We start from the raw sequence: 14,760 nt of genomic DNA on the forward strand, positions 1-14,760 counted from the left end.
CCAGTTATTTAAATAGTTTCCTTTAATAAAAAGTCCTGTCCTACTTCATTGTAGTGTAGAGTGTCTGTAGCTGTAGTGCACTCCAAGACTTTATTCTGGAGTCCTCTTTTCTCTCTACATTCTGAATTAGTGGACCCTTATCAGGGTCCTGTAGGTTCAATTTTCATTTTTATGCAGATGATTTTAGAATCTATGTATTTGAAGACCTTGTCCCTTTCCTGAGTTCTAGTCCTATATAACCAGTTTTCTGTTGGAAATTTTAATTTAATTGTGTTATCTCAAGTAGTTATTTCAAGCTTAACATGCCAAAACATATTTCATATCCCTCCCTCCCCTTCTAAATTTCTCAGTTTCTTTCAAGAACACCACCTTTCTTTAGGTCACGCAGGTTCATGGTCTCATTGTCATCTTCAACTCCTCACCCTCACCCCAGATCCAGTCATTTGTCATATCTTCTCATTGTTATCTCCTCACCTTCTCTCATATATGTCCCCTTTCCATCCACTCACCTAGCCACCACCCTTGTTCATTCTTATATTAACTCTTTCAGTGATCTCCTAATTGATCTCTTTGCCTCTAGTCTCTCCTGAAATTCATTCTCTACATCATCACCAAAGTGATTTTTCTAAAGGTCAGGTCTGACCAGGTTACACTCTTGTTCAGACTTCAGTGGCTATCAGTTACCTTTAGAATCCAACAGAAACTTCCCATCATTTTAGAGCTCTCCAAAACTGGTGTTCAGCTTAACTTTCTGGCCTGATGACACGGAATTCTCTTCCACACACTCTACAGCCCAGCCAAATTGGACTTACTGTCTTTCATCACAGCCATCCCTTGTACTACCTTGCCCCTCATTAGTGAGAACCTGAAAAGACCTTAGCCTAGGAGGGCCAGAGTCTCCCATTGTATCCTGGGCCATTTCTAGTTGTCCTGATGAATGTCTAGCCAGTGGGCCCAGATGGCTCTGGAGGAGAAAGTGAGGCTGGTGACCTTGCACAGCCCTCCCTCACTGAAAGTCAACTGCAAGTCATGTCCTCATCTCCTGATGTCATGGTCCTCTTCCGAAACGAAGGATAAGCACAGCCCTCATTAAGTAGAATGCTCTCTTGGAATTCTGTTTTCCTTTAAGACTCAATTCAAATCTCACTTCTAGTGGGAGGCCTTTCCTGCCTCCTCCTCCTTCCTCGGTCGCCTGCCCTCCCTCCCCCCCCATCCCGTTTCCTTGTATTTGTGTTGCCTATGTTTATATATATCTTGTATACATTTGTCAATGTTATCTCACCTGTTAGAAAGTTGGCTTCCTGTGAGGAGAGAGTGTTATCGCTTTTGTATCCTCAGTATTCAACACAGTGCCATTCACTGAAATGGTCAAATGATATGAATAGATATTTTTCAGAGGAAGAAATCTAATCTGTCAGTAGCCTTATGAAAGAGCGTTCTAAATCACTAATAATCAAAGAAACGCAAATTAAAACAGGTATGAGGTAGTGGCTAAGTTGACAAAATAAGGAAATTACATACTGGAGGGGCTATAGGAAAACAGGTACTTTAATGTGTTGTTGGTGGAATTTCTGGTGAACTGATGCAGCTATTCTGGAAGCTAGTTTGGAACTATTCCCAAGAAGCTTTTAAACTGTGTATACCTTTTTACCCAGTGATCTACTGTTGGCTCTGTACTGCAGAGAGATGAAAGAAAGAGGAAAGGACCCATATGTAAAAAAATTATTTATAACACCTCTTTTTGTGGTGGCCAAGAATTGGAAAATTAAGGGGATGCCTGTTATTTGGGAGTGGATAAATAAGTTACAGTATGTGACTATAGTGGAATACTACCATGCTGTAAGAAATAATGAATGGTTTCAGAAAAACCTGGGAAGACTTGTATGACACAGAATAGTGAACAGAACCAGGAGAACAATTTATATAATAGCAACAATATTGTAAGGACAATCAACTTGGAGAGACTCAGGGACTTTGCCCTTTGATCAACATAATAACCAACCACAGTCCCAAAGGACTTATATAAAATATGCTATCTGCCTTGGGAAAGAGAAGTAACTCAGAGTACAAATCAAAGCTTATGTTCTTTTCTTCCCTTCCCTCTCCCCATTTCCTCTTTTCTCTTCCCCCCTTCCCTCTTTTTCCCTTTCCAACCTTCCCCCTTCTCCCCTTCCCTCTTTTTTCTTTCCTTTCCTTTCTGTCTGCCAGCCCCTTTCCCTCCTTTTTCCTTCCTTTTCCTCCCAGCCCCCTTCCCTTCTCTCTTCTCTTTGTTCCTTTCTCCCTCCCTTCCGTTCTCTCTTCCTCTTTCTTTCTTGGACATGACTAATATGGGGATCTGTTTTCTATGACTACATATTTATATTAGCATCTGTTTTCCTTACCGTCTTAATGAATTTGGGAGATTTGAAACTGAAGATAAAATATTTTTTTAAAAGAAAGTTTAAAAAATTGTATGATTGATTGGAATTGACCTTGGGTCATAAAAAGACTATGCCAGTGGATCAACACTCAGGCCTTGTCAGGTTCTCACAAGCCAGAAAGCCCGCAAGAATGGGTGTAGTGATTGCTGATTTCAGGGAGGTTTATCACACCCAGGTGGCTTCAGAATACTGAATTTTCTGGCTGTAGGAACTTTTTAAGACCACCTAAGGCATAGAGAAGTTGTCTTCTGCATCAAATGGAGGGATACTCACACTGACAATCCACATTCTTGAAATGTTGAAGTGAAGTATTTGAGTAACTTAAATAACTCCTAAATTGGGCAGCATTTGTTCCTTTATCCTCTTAGTGTGCAAACACTTATGTCCTGGCTTATTTTTTTTAATGCAGTTCTTTGATTTCATCCCTGTGGATATTCATTCTAACGGAATAGATTATATATCTTCTCATCTTATGTGATTATTGACACAGTCTTTCTGTAACTTTTTTTTTTTTTTTTTTTTTTTTTGGCTTTTGGGAGGGGGAAAGGCAGGGCAATCTGGGTTAAGTGACTTGCCTAAGGTCACACATGGCTAGTAAATGTTAAGTGTCTTGAGAATTTGAACTCAGGTACTCTCAATTCTAGGATCAGTGCTATATTCACTGTGCCACCTAGCTGCCCCTGTAAATCTTTGATAGAAATTCTAAGCCAACATGCTTCCTTGTAGTATTTTAATAAAAACAAACTGGCTCAGTGAACCATTTTGAAATAAGTCTTTTTTAAAATAGTTTCCAGAGGGGTGGGTAGGTGGAGCAGTGAATAGAGGACCGGCCCTGGACTCAGGAGTACCTGAGTTCAAATCTGGCCTCAGACACTTAACACAAAAACTAGCCATGTGACCTTGGGCAAGTCACTTAACCCCAACTGCCCTCCAAAAAAAGCAAAAAAAAAAATTAGTTTCCAGAAACATTTAAAGGAGTATCTAATTTACCTCTGCTTCAAATAAAAGAATACAAGATGATATAGACTGATAATGATTGGCAGTAAATGGATGGAAAAGCATTAAGTTTTCTATTAAGCTCTGGGGATACAGATAGAAAAAAATGAAACAGTCCTTGCTTATTTTGAAGAAATAAGATATAAAAAGTTTAGCCATACGGTAGGTGGAAAGGCCTAGAAGACCTAAGGGTACAGAAAGAGGGTGAAAGGCAAGGCCTCTGGGTTTTTAGGTCCTTATATGAGCAAATCAGGTTGCTGGATATTTGCCTGTTGGAAAAGCAAATTCCTTCTGGGATCGTAAATTTAGATTCCAGTGATTTATTTCAAGACTGCTAAAACTTGTGTTGAATGTAATTTGGCAATTAGAATCCAAGATAGTGACTAAAGTATCAGTCAATCTGTAAACATTTATTAAGTGCCTGCTGTTTGCCAGACGCTGTGCTACATGCTGGGGATACAAAAAAGAGGAAAAAGACAGTTCCTGTCTTCAAGGAGCGAGGGAGACAGCGTGCAGACAAGTATACACAGGGCGAGTAAGAGTTAAGTCGGAAAAGACGTCTGCAGAAGTTGGGAATTTAATTGGGACAAAGAGGGAAGGCGGGGGGCCAGTTGGAGGGTATGAGAAAGGAAGAGAATTCTAGGCATGGGGGGCAGCCAGAGAAAAGTCCAAAGTGGAGAGGTGGAGTGTCTTGTTTGTGGAGCAGCCAGGAGGCCGGTGTCATGGACTGAAGAGTGTGTGTCAGGGTGTGTAGGTGTGAGAAGACCGGAAAGGTGGGATGGGTTAGGTTATGAAAGGCTTGAAATGCCAAACAGAGCGTTCTGTATTTGATCCTGGCTGAATGGAGGGCCTACACTAGAGTGGTGGTGGTGTCGAAGGAGAGAAGGAGGTATGGCATACTGAAGAGATGTTGCACAGGTGATGTCACCAGGCCTCGGCAGCAGCTTGGATGTAGGGGCAAGTGATGGTGAGGGGTCGAGGATGACTCCTAGTGACTAGGAGGGTGGCAGTTCCATTTACAGTGATAGGGGAGGGGTGTGTGTGTGTGTGTGTGTGTGTGTGTGTGTGTGTGTGTGTGTGTGTGTGTGTTTGGGGAGGTGTTAGGGGGAAAGAAGATAATGAGTTTAAAGTGTCTATTAGATTTGAGATGTCCGAAAGGCAGACAGTGATGCGGTATGTTATATTGGAGGTCAGCAGAGTCAGGGGAAGGATGGGTAGGTTTGAGAATTATTAGCATGGTTATTCAGTCATTTTTTGTCCTTTCTGACTTTTCATGACTGCCTTTAATAGAGTTTTTTTGACAAAGATACTGGAGTGGCTTGCCATTTCCTTCTCCAGGTCATTTTATAGATAAGGAAACTGAGGCAAAGAGGGTTAAGTGACTGGCCCAGGGTCACACAGCTGGTATCTGAGACTGCACTTGAACTCAGGAAGATGAGTCTTCCTGACTCCAGGTCTGGCACATCTGCTGAGCTGCCTAGCTTCCCTTGTCATCAGCAGAGAGATGTTAATTAAATCCATGGGTGTTGCTGAGATCAAGTAAAGTAAAGGGAGAAGAGAAGAGAGCTCAGGACAGAACCCTGAGGGACCCCTATAAAAGGGGTGATCAGGAGGAGGATCCAGCAAAGACAGAAAGGTAGGATTAAAACCACATTGCTAAAAGGCCACTGAATTTGGCAACTAAAAGATCAGTAGTAACTTTTGAGAGAGCAATTCCAGTGAAATGATATGGTCAGAAGTCAGATTGTGAAGAGTTAACAAGAGAATGAGAGTAGAAAAAGTGGAAGTGGGCACTGCTTTTTCAAGGTGTACTTACAAAGGGTAGAAGACATTGTTAGTGGGGCTAGAAAGACCAAGTGAGGATTTTTTTCCCAGGATGGGGAAGACATGAGCATGTTTGTAGGCAGTAGGAAATGAACCAGAGGGAGGAAGAGATTGGAAATAAATGAAGAAGTTAGGATTGCAGAGGGGTCAGCTTGTTGGAGAAGAGATGGAATGTTAATAAGGTAGAGAGGTTAACCTACTAAGGACTAAGGCTGCTTCATCATGTGGGACAAGGGTGAAGGAGAAGATAGTAACAGAAAGCATCTGAGTGATAGGAGATGAGGAAGAAGAGAGTGTTCACTGTGAATAGTCTCAATTTTTTTTTCTGTAAAAATATGAGGCAAGGTTGTCAGCTAAGAGAATGGGGGGAGGGTCAGTTGAGGTTACGTAAGATCCAATCAGAATTGTCGTCTGATTGGGTTTTTTCTCCATCTTCACTCAGCAGCACATGTGTAGAGGTGAAGTTGATGAATGGTGGGAGTGAGGAAGGCTGAGGCTTGACTGGGTGTAATTGGTGATATGATAAAGGGACTAAGGATTCAAGGGAGAAGGACAGCATAGAGTTGAATTGGCTCACCAAGGGAGGTGAGAGGGAGAAGAGAGCATGGCTAGTACAGGGCAGAGGACCTGGGGGACAATTGAACCAGGGAGTGGGTTTGGAGGTGTCGGTGAAGATGAAGAATAGGAGCCTGAGGAGAGGGGAAAGGACGGTAGAGGATGGTCAGAGAAGGAGATCCCAGAGCTGTTAGGGGTGACATTGGTGGGTGATGGCAAGATCAAGGGTATGACCGTTTTGGGGTGTGAGTAGGGTGGGGGGGAGTGGCTCACAGAAGTGAATTGATTGGTCAGGGTATTGGAGGGAGAATCAGTGTGTATATTGAAGTCCCTTAGTATGAAGGAGGAATTGAGAGGAGAGACAGATTGTGAGTCAAGCACTGAACTCATTGAAGAAGGAAGGACAGTGACCTGGGAGTCTGTAGATAAGTTACTAGGATTTTGATTGTGTTGGTAGGTGTGAGTAGCATGAACCTTAACAGAAGAGAGTTTACTGAGTGATGGAGGAAGGGGAAGAGCCTGCAAGTGGCAATGAGCAGCAAGAGGTGTTCCAGTTTCCCCACCTTGACCTGAGGAAAATGAATGAAGGTACAGCCAGTACTGGGAAGGGTGGCCAGGGAGGTTGTGTCATTAGGGGGGAAGCCAGGTTTTAGTCGTCGTTGTTCAGTCTTATCTGACTCTTCATGACCCCATTTGGGTTTTCTTGGCAAAGATGCAGGACTGGTTTGCCATTTCCTTCTCCAGCTTCCTTCTCTCATCTTACAGATGAGAAAACTGAGGCAAACAGGGGTAAGTGACTTGCCCAGGGTCACACAGCTAGTATCTAAGGTCATATTCAAACTGAAGATGAATCTTCCTGTTTCTAGGCCTCACACTCTATCCACTGTACCTTAGGTTTTAGTAATAGATGTAAAGAATAGGAGACGAAAAGATGTAGTATGAAGGAGAGATTGTTACCTGTGAGACAGGCATTCCAGAGGACATACTAGAAGGTTTGAGTGGAGTTAGATTGAACTTTGATGTGAGAGAGTTGAAGGGTCTAGGAATGAGGAATCAGGTGGTGGGTGAATAGGGAATGTGATTTGGCTGATCATCTACAGGAATTCAGAGACACTCAGATATGAGGATATGACCAAGTGTTACTGTAATCCCCTTGTCCATTCTAGCCCAAGACAGCTTTGTACCCACTAAAGTGGAAAGAAAAAGGCTCAGGCAGTTATATCTTAGCCATATTATTTGTGTGGGGGGACGGGACAAATAAGAAGGTTCCAAATAGTTGGTTAAAATGTGTTGATATTTGTCAACCATTGAGTCTTAGGCCCGAACCTTCCTGCTTTCCCACCACTACGTTTATTTTTATCTTTTTTTTATCATCGCTTCATATGTTTTTGAATTTCTTATTAGTGAAAATGGCATTTTTATATCTGAATACTCAAGGACTTGTGATTTGGTTGGTCCAGGTACTAGACTTAGCATTGCAGAAGCTAACCGTTGTTTATGCTTTTGTCTTGGTTGCATCAATGACAACCGCCTTTTAGGTAGCACACCTTTTGGTGATGAGAATTTGTATATGTAGTTGAGTAAGTTGTTTCATAATAAGTGAGACTGAAAGTATTTTGGGAAAAAAATCTCTTCATGGAATCATACACTTTCATAGGTGAAGGCTCCTAAAAGGCCACCCAGTTCAGCGTGTATCTGAGTAAGAACTTGCACATAGATAACAAGTTAGTGGACCATTAATGTGATATTGAAGTATCAGCTTTGATTCACATTTATTATTATTTTGGAGTATATTAAGACAGCCCAAAATAAGTATGGACTAAGTTGAATACCACATAAGACACGGACTTTTTTGGCATCTCATAATTTAGTTCCTCTTTTTCTAGGTATGCAGAATCAGTGGGAGCAAAGCACTATCATACTTCAGCCAAACAAAATAAAGGGATTGAGGAACTTTTTCTCGACCTTTGTAAAAGTAAGTGCATTCAGATTGAGTATGTTTAGAAATAAGTTACTCTTATTATTTACAATATTCCTCTATGATTGGGGAAATGAAAGGCAGTGTCATGTTACATTATTGTAGTGCTTCTATTATAAAGAAGTTTAATTTCTATGCTCTTATCTGAGGCTTGGCTTCCCTTTGAAAAGAAAAGGGAGTGTGGTATTTGAATGTTTATTGAGTCCTTTATACATTTTAGATTTTCTGCTTATGTTTGCCACAGATGTTTTTCCCATATTATTCTCTTTATCTTGATAAAGTTTTTGTTATGTAGAACTTGTTTATTTAATTGCATCCATTTACCTTTTCCATGATAATTTCTTCTGTTAAAAAAAATTATGTAATTTACATACTTGAGATAAATTTATCATTCCAATTTCTTTTAGTTTTCTTATTAAAAAAAAAAAAGCTTAGTGAAGTTCATTATCCAACAGGGATTTTTTTGTAGTTTCATTTTTTTTCCTCATGTACTCTGTCAGTTCATTATAAAGGTTAAATAATAATCATACCCTTGATAAGTACATTCTTAGGAGTTTGCCCGGAACATTATCAGAAAAAGATATTTGGTTGGATGTTTTTAGTAATACCTCTTTGTCATTCTAAAACTGGAAATAACCTAACTGTCCAACAATATGGTAATGGTTGGAGAAATTGTGGATTGTAAATGTAATGGAATATTGTAATGCATTTAAGATAGGTGAGTAGGAAGAGTAAGAGTTAATAAGGCATAGTGGCCTGAAAGCCAGGAAGCCCTGATTTCTGACACATATTGACTTGTAGCTGTGTAGGCCAGTCACTCTACCACTTGATACCCCTGGCAGCTCATTAAGACTTGTAAAGACTATTGGTGTTTACCTGTGTTGACAGGAGTTTCCTTATTTTGATGTTCCCTATGTGTATGAAATGACAGGTTCATTTTCTGTTACTATTCCTGAGCAGGAGAAATAAAAAAGAAGTCATGAAAGACCTTTGTGAAATAATAGGAACCGTAAAAAGTATAAGAAGAAGAAAGTATATACTAATTAAAATCTTAAAAAGAAGTCTGCAGGCACAAAGGGACAAATAAAGTTGATGAGGAAATTGAAAGTGGGTTAGATAAGTTATGGATATGTTATTTCCTAGCTTAATTTATTATCAAATAGTTGTTACTTGTAAATCAGGATATATTTTTTTTAGTGTCTTAAGTTTATAATATTAAACAACATTCATTAAGGACCCCTTTCTCCAATTTTTATTTTCCATAAGCCTGTTAAGCTTTAAGCCCTAATCTTTTGTGTGTGTTTCCCTTTTATAAAGTGGGAAGAATAGCTGTTGTGTTCCACAGATCTTTTCCTTTATTTTGTATAATATCAGATAATTTTGATTTAAGACAAAGTACTTTTATAAAACAGTTGAAGAAACATGGAATAATTGGATAGTCATCTTCACAGTCCAGAATAGTTGGGTTCAAGTCTTTTCTCTGTGAAACACATACTGTGTCTTGTTGTGACTCTAGGAAGTCACTTAAATTCCTAATGCCTTACCAGTGCAGAAATTTGTTTGGTTTGACTATCCATGTTTGTAACAGAGGTTTTGTTTTTCTTGCTTTCCCAGTGAGGGGGGATGAGACAGAAAGAAAACAGATTTTAAAAATAAAAATAAAATATCATTTAGTTAATAAAATGTTTGAAAATTTTAAAAAATTCTTAGTACTGCAGTACTAAAGGTGTAAGTGAGAGATTTGTATTAGTAGATGGAATTACTGGTGAAATGACATTATTTCTTCCCCCACAACTCATAAAGTCTGTCATGGCAAGTTTACCTTTATTATTAACTATAGGTTTAATTTTTTTTCTGAATAGAGCTTTTTTTCTTTTTGGAGGGCAATTTGGTATTAATGACTTGCCCAAGGTCACATGGCTAGTTTTTGTGTCTGAGGCCGGATTTGAACTCAGGTCCTCCTGACTCCAGGGCCAGGGCTATATTCGCTGCACCACTTAGCCACCTCAGAATAGAATTTTTAAAAGACCAACATTATACATTTCATTTTCTCAAACAAAATGGTTCCCCCCCCCCCAGTATTTAATATCATGTGACTATGATACTCATACATAGATCTTGGTTGATAGTCTAAAGACACACAAAATTCATTATAACTGGACATTAGACATTTCATTTTTATTACGTGTTGGTGCCATATTTGTAAATTCCTTCCAAATGTAAGTTTTTCTGGGTTGGGGCTGTTTCAGCATAGCCACTTAATAGATGGTCAAGTTAAATTGAATGTCATTAAAAAAAATTATCTAGGGGCGGCCAGGTAGCTCAACGAGTAAGAGCACCGGCTCCAGTGTCAGGATGACATGGGGATCGAATCCGGGCTTGGATACTTAGCACCACACCCAGAAATAACTGGCCGTATAACCTTGAGCAAGTTACTTAACTCCGATTGCTTAAAAAAAAAATTATCTAACATAGTAGGACATTAACATAAAATTATCTTTTGAGGCTTCTTAGAGAAAATAGGGAACCAGCTTCTAAAAAGCATCATTTTTTTCCCCTCAGGAATGATTGAAACAGCTCAAGTGGACGAGAGAGCGAAAGGCAACGGTTCCAGTCAGCAGGGAGCGGCCCGGCGGGGCGTCCAGATCATTGACGATGAGCCACAGGGACAGGGCAGCGGAGGCTGTTGTTCTTCGGGATAACTGTTCTCTTAAAGAAAATTCAAAAGAACCCCAAGAAAGCAAAACTGTGGATCATCGCCCCCAAATGAAGACTGCCATGTTCCAAGTCACGTTCTTTTACCAGTGGAGTTATAGGATTAACAGTATTTTAAACTTACATTTATAACACTGCAGAGACCTTAAGTGCTAAACTAGCGGGGTGTGACAAGAGAATTGGCGTTTTCTACAGCGGTTAACAAAGCAATTACCAATGGCCTTTTTACATATTTTTTTCCTTTAATGAGGAATAATATGCATGTAGAAAAGACCTACTTAAAGGCTTCATTTATATTCTTTTAAATCAAATCATTATTTAATAACTTATATATGTTGTTGTTGGAATGGTATACATTTTTGCAGCCCTTTGTATTTTGTGGTAGGTTGTGAATTGTATCACTTCTAAACAGCAAATTGATTTTTTTTTATTAGCAGATACCTGAAGTACTATTTTTGCAGGGTTAGCAAAAGCCCATAACTGTCAACTACTTTGATATATTCTATATTCATCCTGTATGCTGAGCTGGTTAAATACATTGTAAATTACATATTAAATATTTTATCTGCTTTTACAAATGCAGGTGCAGAAACATATGTACAGTAGTCTTGTCGATGACTGTAAAGTGAATTAACATTTGGTGAACATGCATAAGCTTTTGACTCTATAGTCTTTATATAGGTCATTTTCCCCCTTCATCCTTAAGTCTTCACATAGAAGAGGGTTTTTTAAAAAATACTCACATTTTACTTTACTTGAATTGCTGCTGCTGTTTGTTGCCACATATTTTGCCTCTTTCAACCCTTTCTAACAAACAGCAGCATTTTGCTCTGTTGTTGAAAAGAAAGGACCATGGCCTCTGCTGATTCTGCTGTAGAATGGTTACCTAGAAATGGTTTGAGTGGAGCATGTTGAACTTGTCATTTTTGCTTTGGCTTCCCCTTAAGCTTTTTATATGAAACTTGTCTGTGGGCATGGGGCAAGAATGTAACCCCCCCTTCTCCTCCCAGTAACGGCCACTCACCTGCCAAGACACACAATCATAAATAGTTAATCATCTCCCAAGGCAGCACTTTGAGGTTTTTTGTGAGCAAGTTGTTCTCCAAGGAATATTTATTCCTGTTTTACTCTCCTGAGTTTGTGAAGGTAGTTTCATATAATGTGGCATAATTAACACTGGAAAGAATTTATTATTATATTCTTGCACACTTTGTAAATGAATCCCACTTTAGTAGATTTTCTTTTGAGGGGGGAATAAAATTATTAAGACATGTTTATTTTAATAGATTCAAGCAATACTGCACACAGAAGGAACACAGATTGTGGAAATTAACTGATTGTTGTTGTGTTCTGATATCTTTTCCATTTCTGTTATGTTTGGAAAATGAGTAAATGTGATGTCTAAGAAAGTGGAATGGCCCCTGGATTTACTTCTCATAATAATCAGTACTACAATTAGAGGTGAGCAGAAGGATAGAATGAGGTTTGAGATTTCTGTAAAAATTTTGGCTAACTTATCAAGTAGGTAAGACTAGGTTGAATGTGTTTGATACTGTTAAATCTCAGTTTTGCCAGTGGCCACCTGAAAGAGTGGATTTGTTCATTTCAAGGTCCACTGTCTTCTCCAACCCATTTGGGAGGGGAGGTAAATGAGTGAATGAGCCTGCCTTCTTATGCAGGTAGGAGAGCACTTTTGCCTCTTCATTTCTTTATCTTTTCTGTGCTAGTGACTTCTGTAGCGAGTTCTTTTGTATCTTACTGCCTGCCTGTCCCAGACAAATTTAAAAAAATCTTTGGTGTTCAGAACTTACCCAGACTAGACATCCAATAAGCACTTTCCATGGAAGTGAGATGTCCCTCCCTTCCCCCCCAAAACCCATAATTTAAAAGTTAGTGAATTTGAATGAAGACAGGTTTGACCATTATTCCAAATGAGATATTGCAAAGCAAAACAATTTTAGTAATAACATTTCTTTTTCTGTAATCGAGGCCTGTAATTCTCTTTGTGACGAGTGGTTCCTCATGCTATCATTGAATTTTTATGTTCTACAGGTAACAGTGCATTATTGTCACTAATATCTGAGATGATTGATAATATTCTCCTTTTCCCCACAAATTGAGTTCTTTTATTTTTCTGGCTCCCTGTCTTTCTCCCTTTTCTCTTTTGCCTTACTTTGTATCCCCAGTGCTTAGTATATCACAAGGCACTTAATCAAAGCTACTTGACCAACCAATGCATTTAATTCATTTTTCCCTACCTGTTCTTTAAAACTGTCAGGGATGTGCACAAATGTTGTAGCCCTGTTGGTACTCACAGAATAAAAAACAAAAAAATCCTGTTTTCTGTCCTACAGAAAAGATGGGGTAGAAAGAGAAGAAGGGAAAATAAATGAATGTACTAATGTAAAATTACAGGGGAAGGAACTAATTTATGCTTATACATGTTTGGAGATGTCTCCATAGTCTCTTTAATTGACTAATGTAAACCATTTTATCCACATAAAGTTGGTAGCCTGAAATAACCTAGGAAAGAGCTCATCATAAAAGGTGTGTAGGTGGACAGGACTTGTACTTTTTCTGTCGTTTCAGTGGCCATAAATTCTATACGAGTTTTTCTCAAATATGTTAAGAGAGAGACTCATGATATTCTAATGGTGTGTGGGGGAAAGATTCTTCCCCTTGTTTGAAAACCAATGGAAAAAACTCTGCCTTCAACTTAACCATATGCTGCAATATTGTATTGAATTGAATGATTCTTTTTTAAAAAGTACTACTTTTGTTGTGTGAAGTTTGTGTATTAAAATATCTTATTCCCTGTGGACATAAGAAAACCATTGTGGGAATATAAGTAGCATTGTCATCCAAGATTAGCATAGATAACTATACCCTGTTTTTATCTGGCAAAGAATTAAGAAAAATTTAAAATGTTTAAGGGGAATTTGAGGCAAGTGTAGATAAAATTAGGGAAAGGAAGACGAAAAGGAGACTAGAAATTGAATATAATTTTGCCATCTGATTTCTTTTTCTTTATCACTAATTTATCATAGCATAAAACATGTAAAGAATGAATCATGCCAAGTTCTTAGAGTCTTAAAAAAAAAGGAATTGTTATGCCATTTTTATTTTCTTAGAACTTGTTTGATGGTTCCTGCATGCATAAAAATTAACAGCATCAACCTCTTAAATGCGTCTTTCTCACTTCTATTTTTTTACTTTTTATATATGAAAATCTTAGAATAAAAAAATTTAGCAATATCTTGAGCTCTTTGGAGGAAAAAATAACAGTAAAGAAATAAATTTAAGATAGATTTTTAAGATATAAAACAAAAGAAAGTAATTTTTAACCACTCGAAATCGTAAAGCATCTTTTCCTGAAGGGATATGAACGGCAATGTCTTGGTATGTGCCTGTTTAATGCCTGGAGGAAGCATTAACTAGATTCTCAACAGACTGTTTCCTGATTCTATTCTAGCATTTTGTTTACTTGATTTTGCTGATTTTATTAAAAAGTATAAACTGTGGTCCTTTGAGAATATGTATTTGTTCAATTTAGTAAGATAGGACTGATTTGTTTTTTCTAAAAGTAAGCTGTTAATATGAAATCAGTGACCAAGAATGTATATTTTGAACTCAAAACTATGCTACTTGTATGATTAACTTTCAGACTTGGGTTCCTTGTTTCAAGGAGAAAAATAGACCTTATGGGTTGTACATTGGCTATCACCAAATAGATATCAAAATTTCAAAAAATTGGGTAGCATTTTATTTAATGAAAATGTCTTCATCCTTGACATAGAATCATGACACTCCTGTTGGAAAACCCTTAATGACTTGCCTTCTAAATAAATTCGAAAGCCCTCCACAATCTTGGTTCTTAACCTTTTTCCAGTGTTTTCTCTTCTCACATAAACTGAACTACTTCCTTTTTTAAAAAGTAACTTTAAAATATGAACTTAAACATGAACATTTCGGTGTACAAAGAACAGAAGAGGTGATTGTATATGAAAGTGAACTTCTGTTATGTAATTTTAAAGTATATATTAAATATAACACAATAGTAGCCACTGCTCTGATTGTGTCCCCTTCTGAACTTCTGTTCTCGAATGTATTTTTAAATTTTTCATTGATACTCTGTCTCTTCATTACTTTTGCCGCCTGCCCGAAAAAGTACCCTACTTTGTAACTTAAGACTCAAACAGTACCCTACTTTGTAACTTAAGACTCAAACAATCAGGGGTGGCTAGGTGGTGCAGTGAATAGAGCACCGGCCCT

General features: G+C 38.3%; 1 protein-coding gene across 1 annotated transcript in view; it reads left to right on the forward strand.

The window, feature by feature from the left end:
- Nucleotides 1–14,548, forward strand: part of RAB21 (RAB21, member RAS oncogene family) — a 39,494-nt gene extending 24,946 nt beyond the window's left edge. Inside the window, exons 6-7 of the mRNA XM_069081941.1 lie at nt 7,682–7,770; nt 10,336–14,548. Of these exons, the coding sequence (XP_068938042.1) occupies nt 7,682–7,770; nt 10,336–10,475 (229 nt within the window). The 3' untranslated portion in view covers nt 10,476–14,548. The remainder of the gene's footprint in view (nt 1–7,681; nt 7,771–10,335) is intronic.
- The last annotated feature ends 212 nt before the right edge of the window (nt 14,549–14,760 follow it).

This window comes from Petaurus breviceps, unplaced genomic scaffold (genome assembly GCF_028583685.1).
Source record: "Petaurus breviceps papuanus isolate PSGF00001 unplaced genomic scaffold, PetGlider_PUasm1.0 156, whole genome shotgun sequence".
Classification (NCBI taxonomy): domain Eukaryota; kingdom Metazoa; phylum Chordata; class Mammalia; order Diprotodontia; family Petauridae; genus Petaurus; species Petaurus breviceps.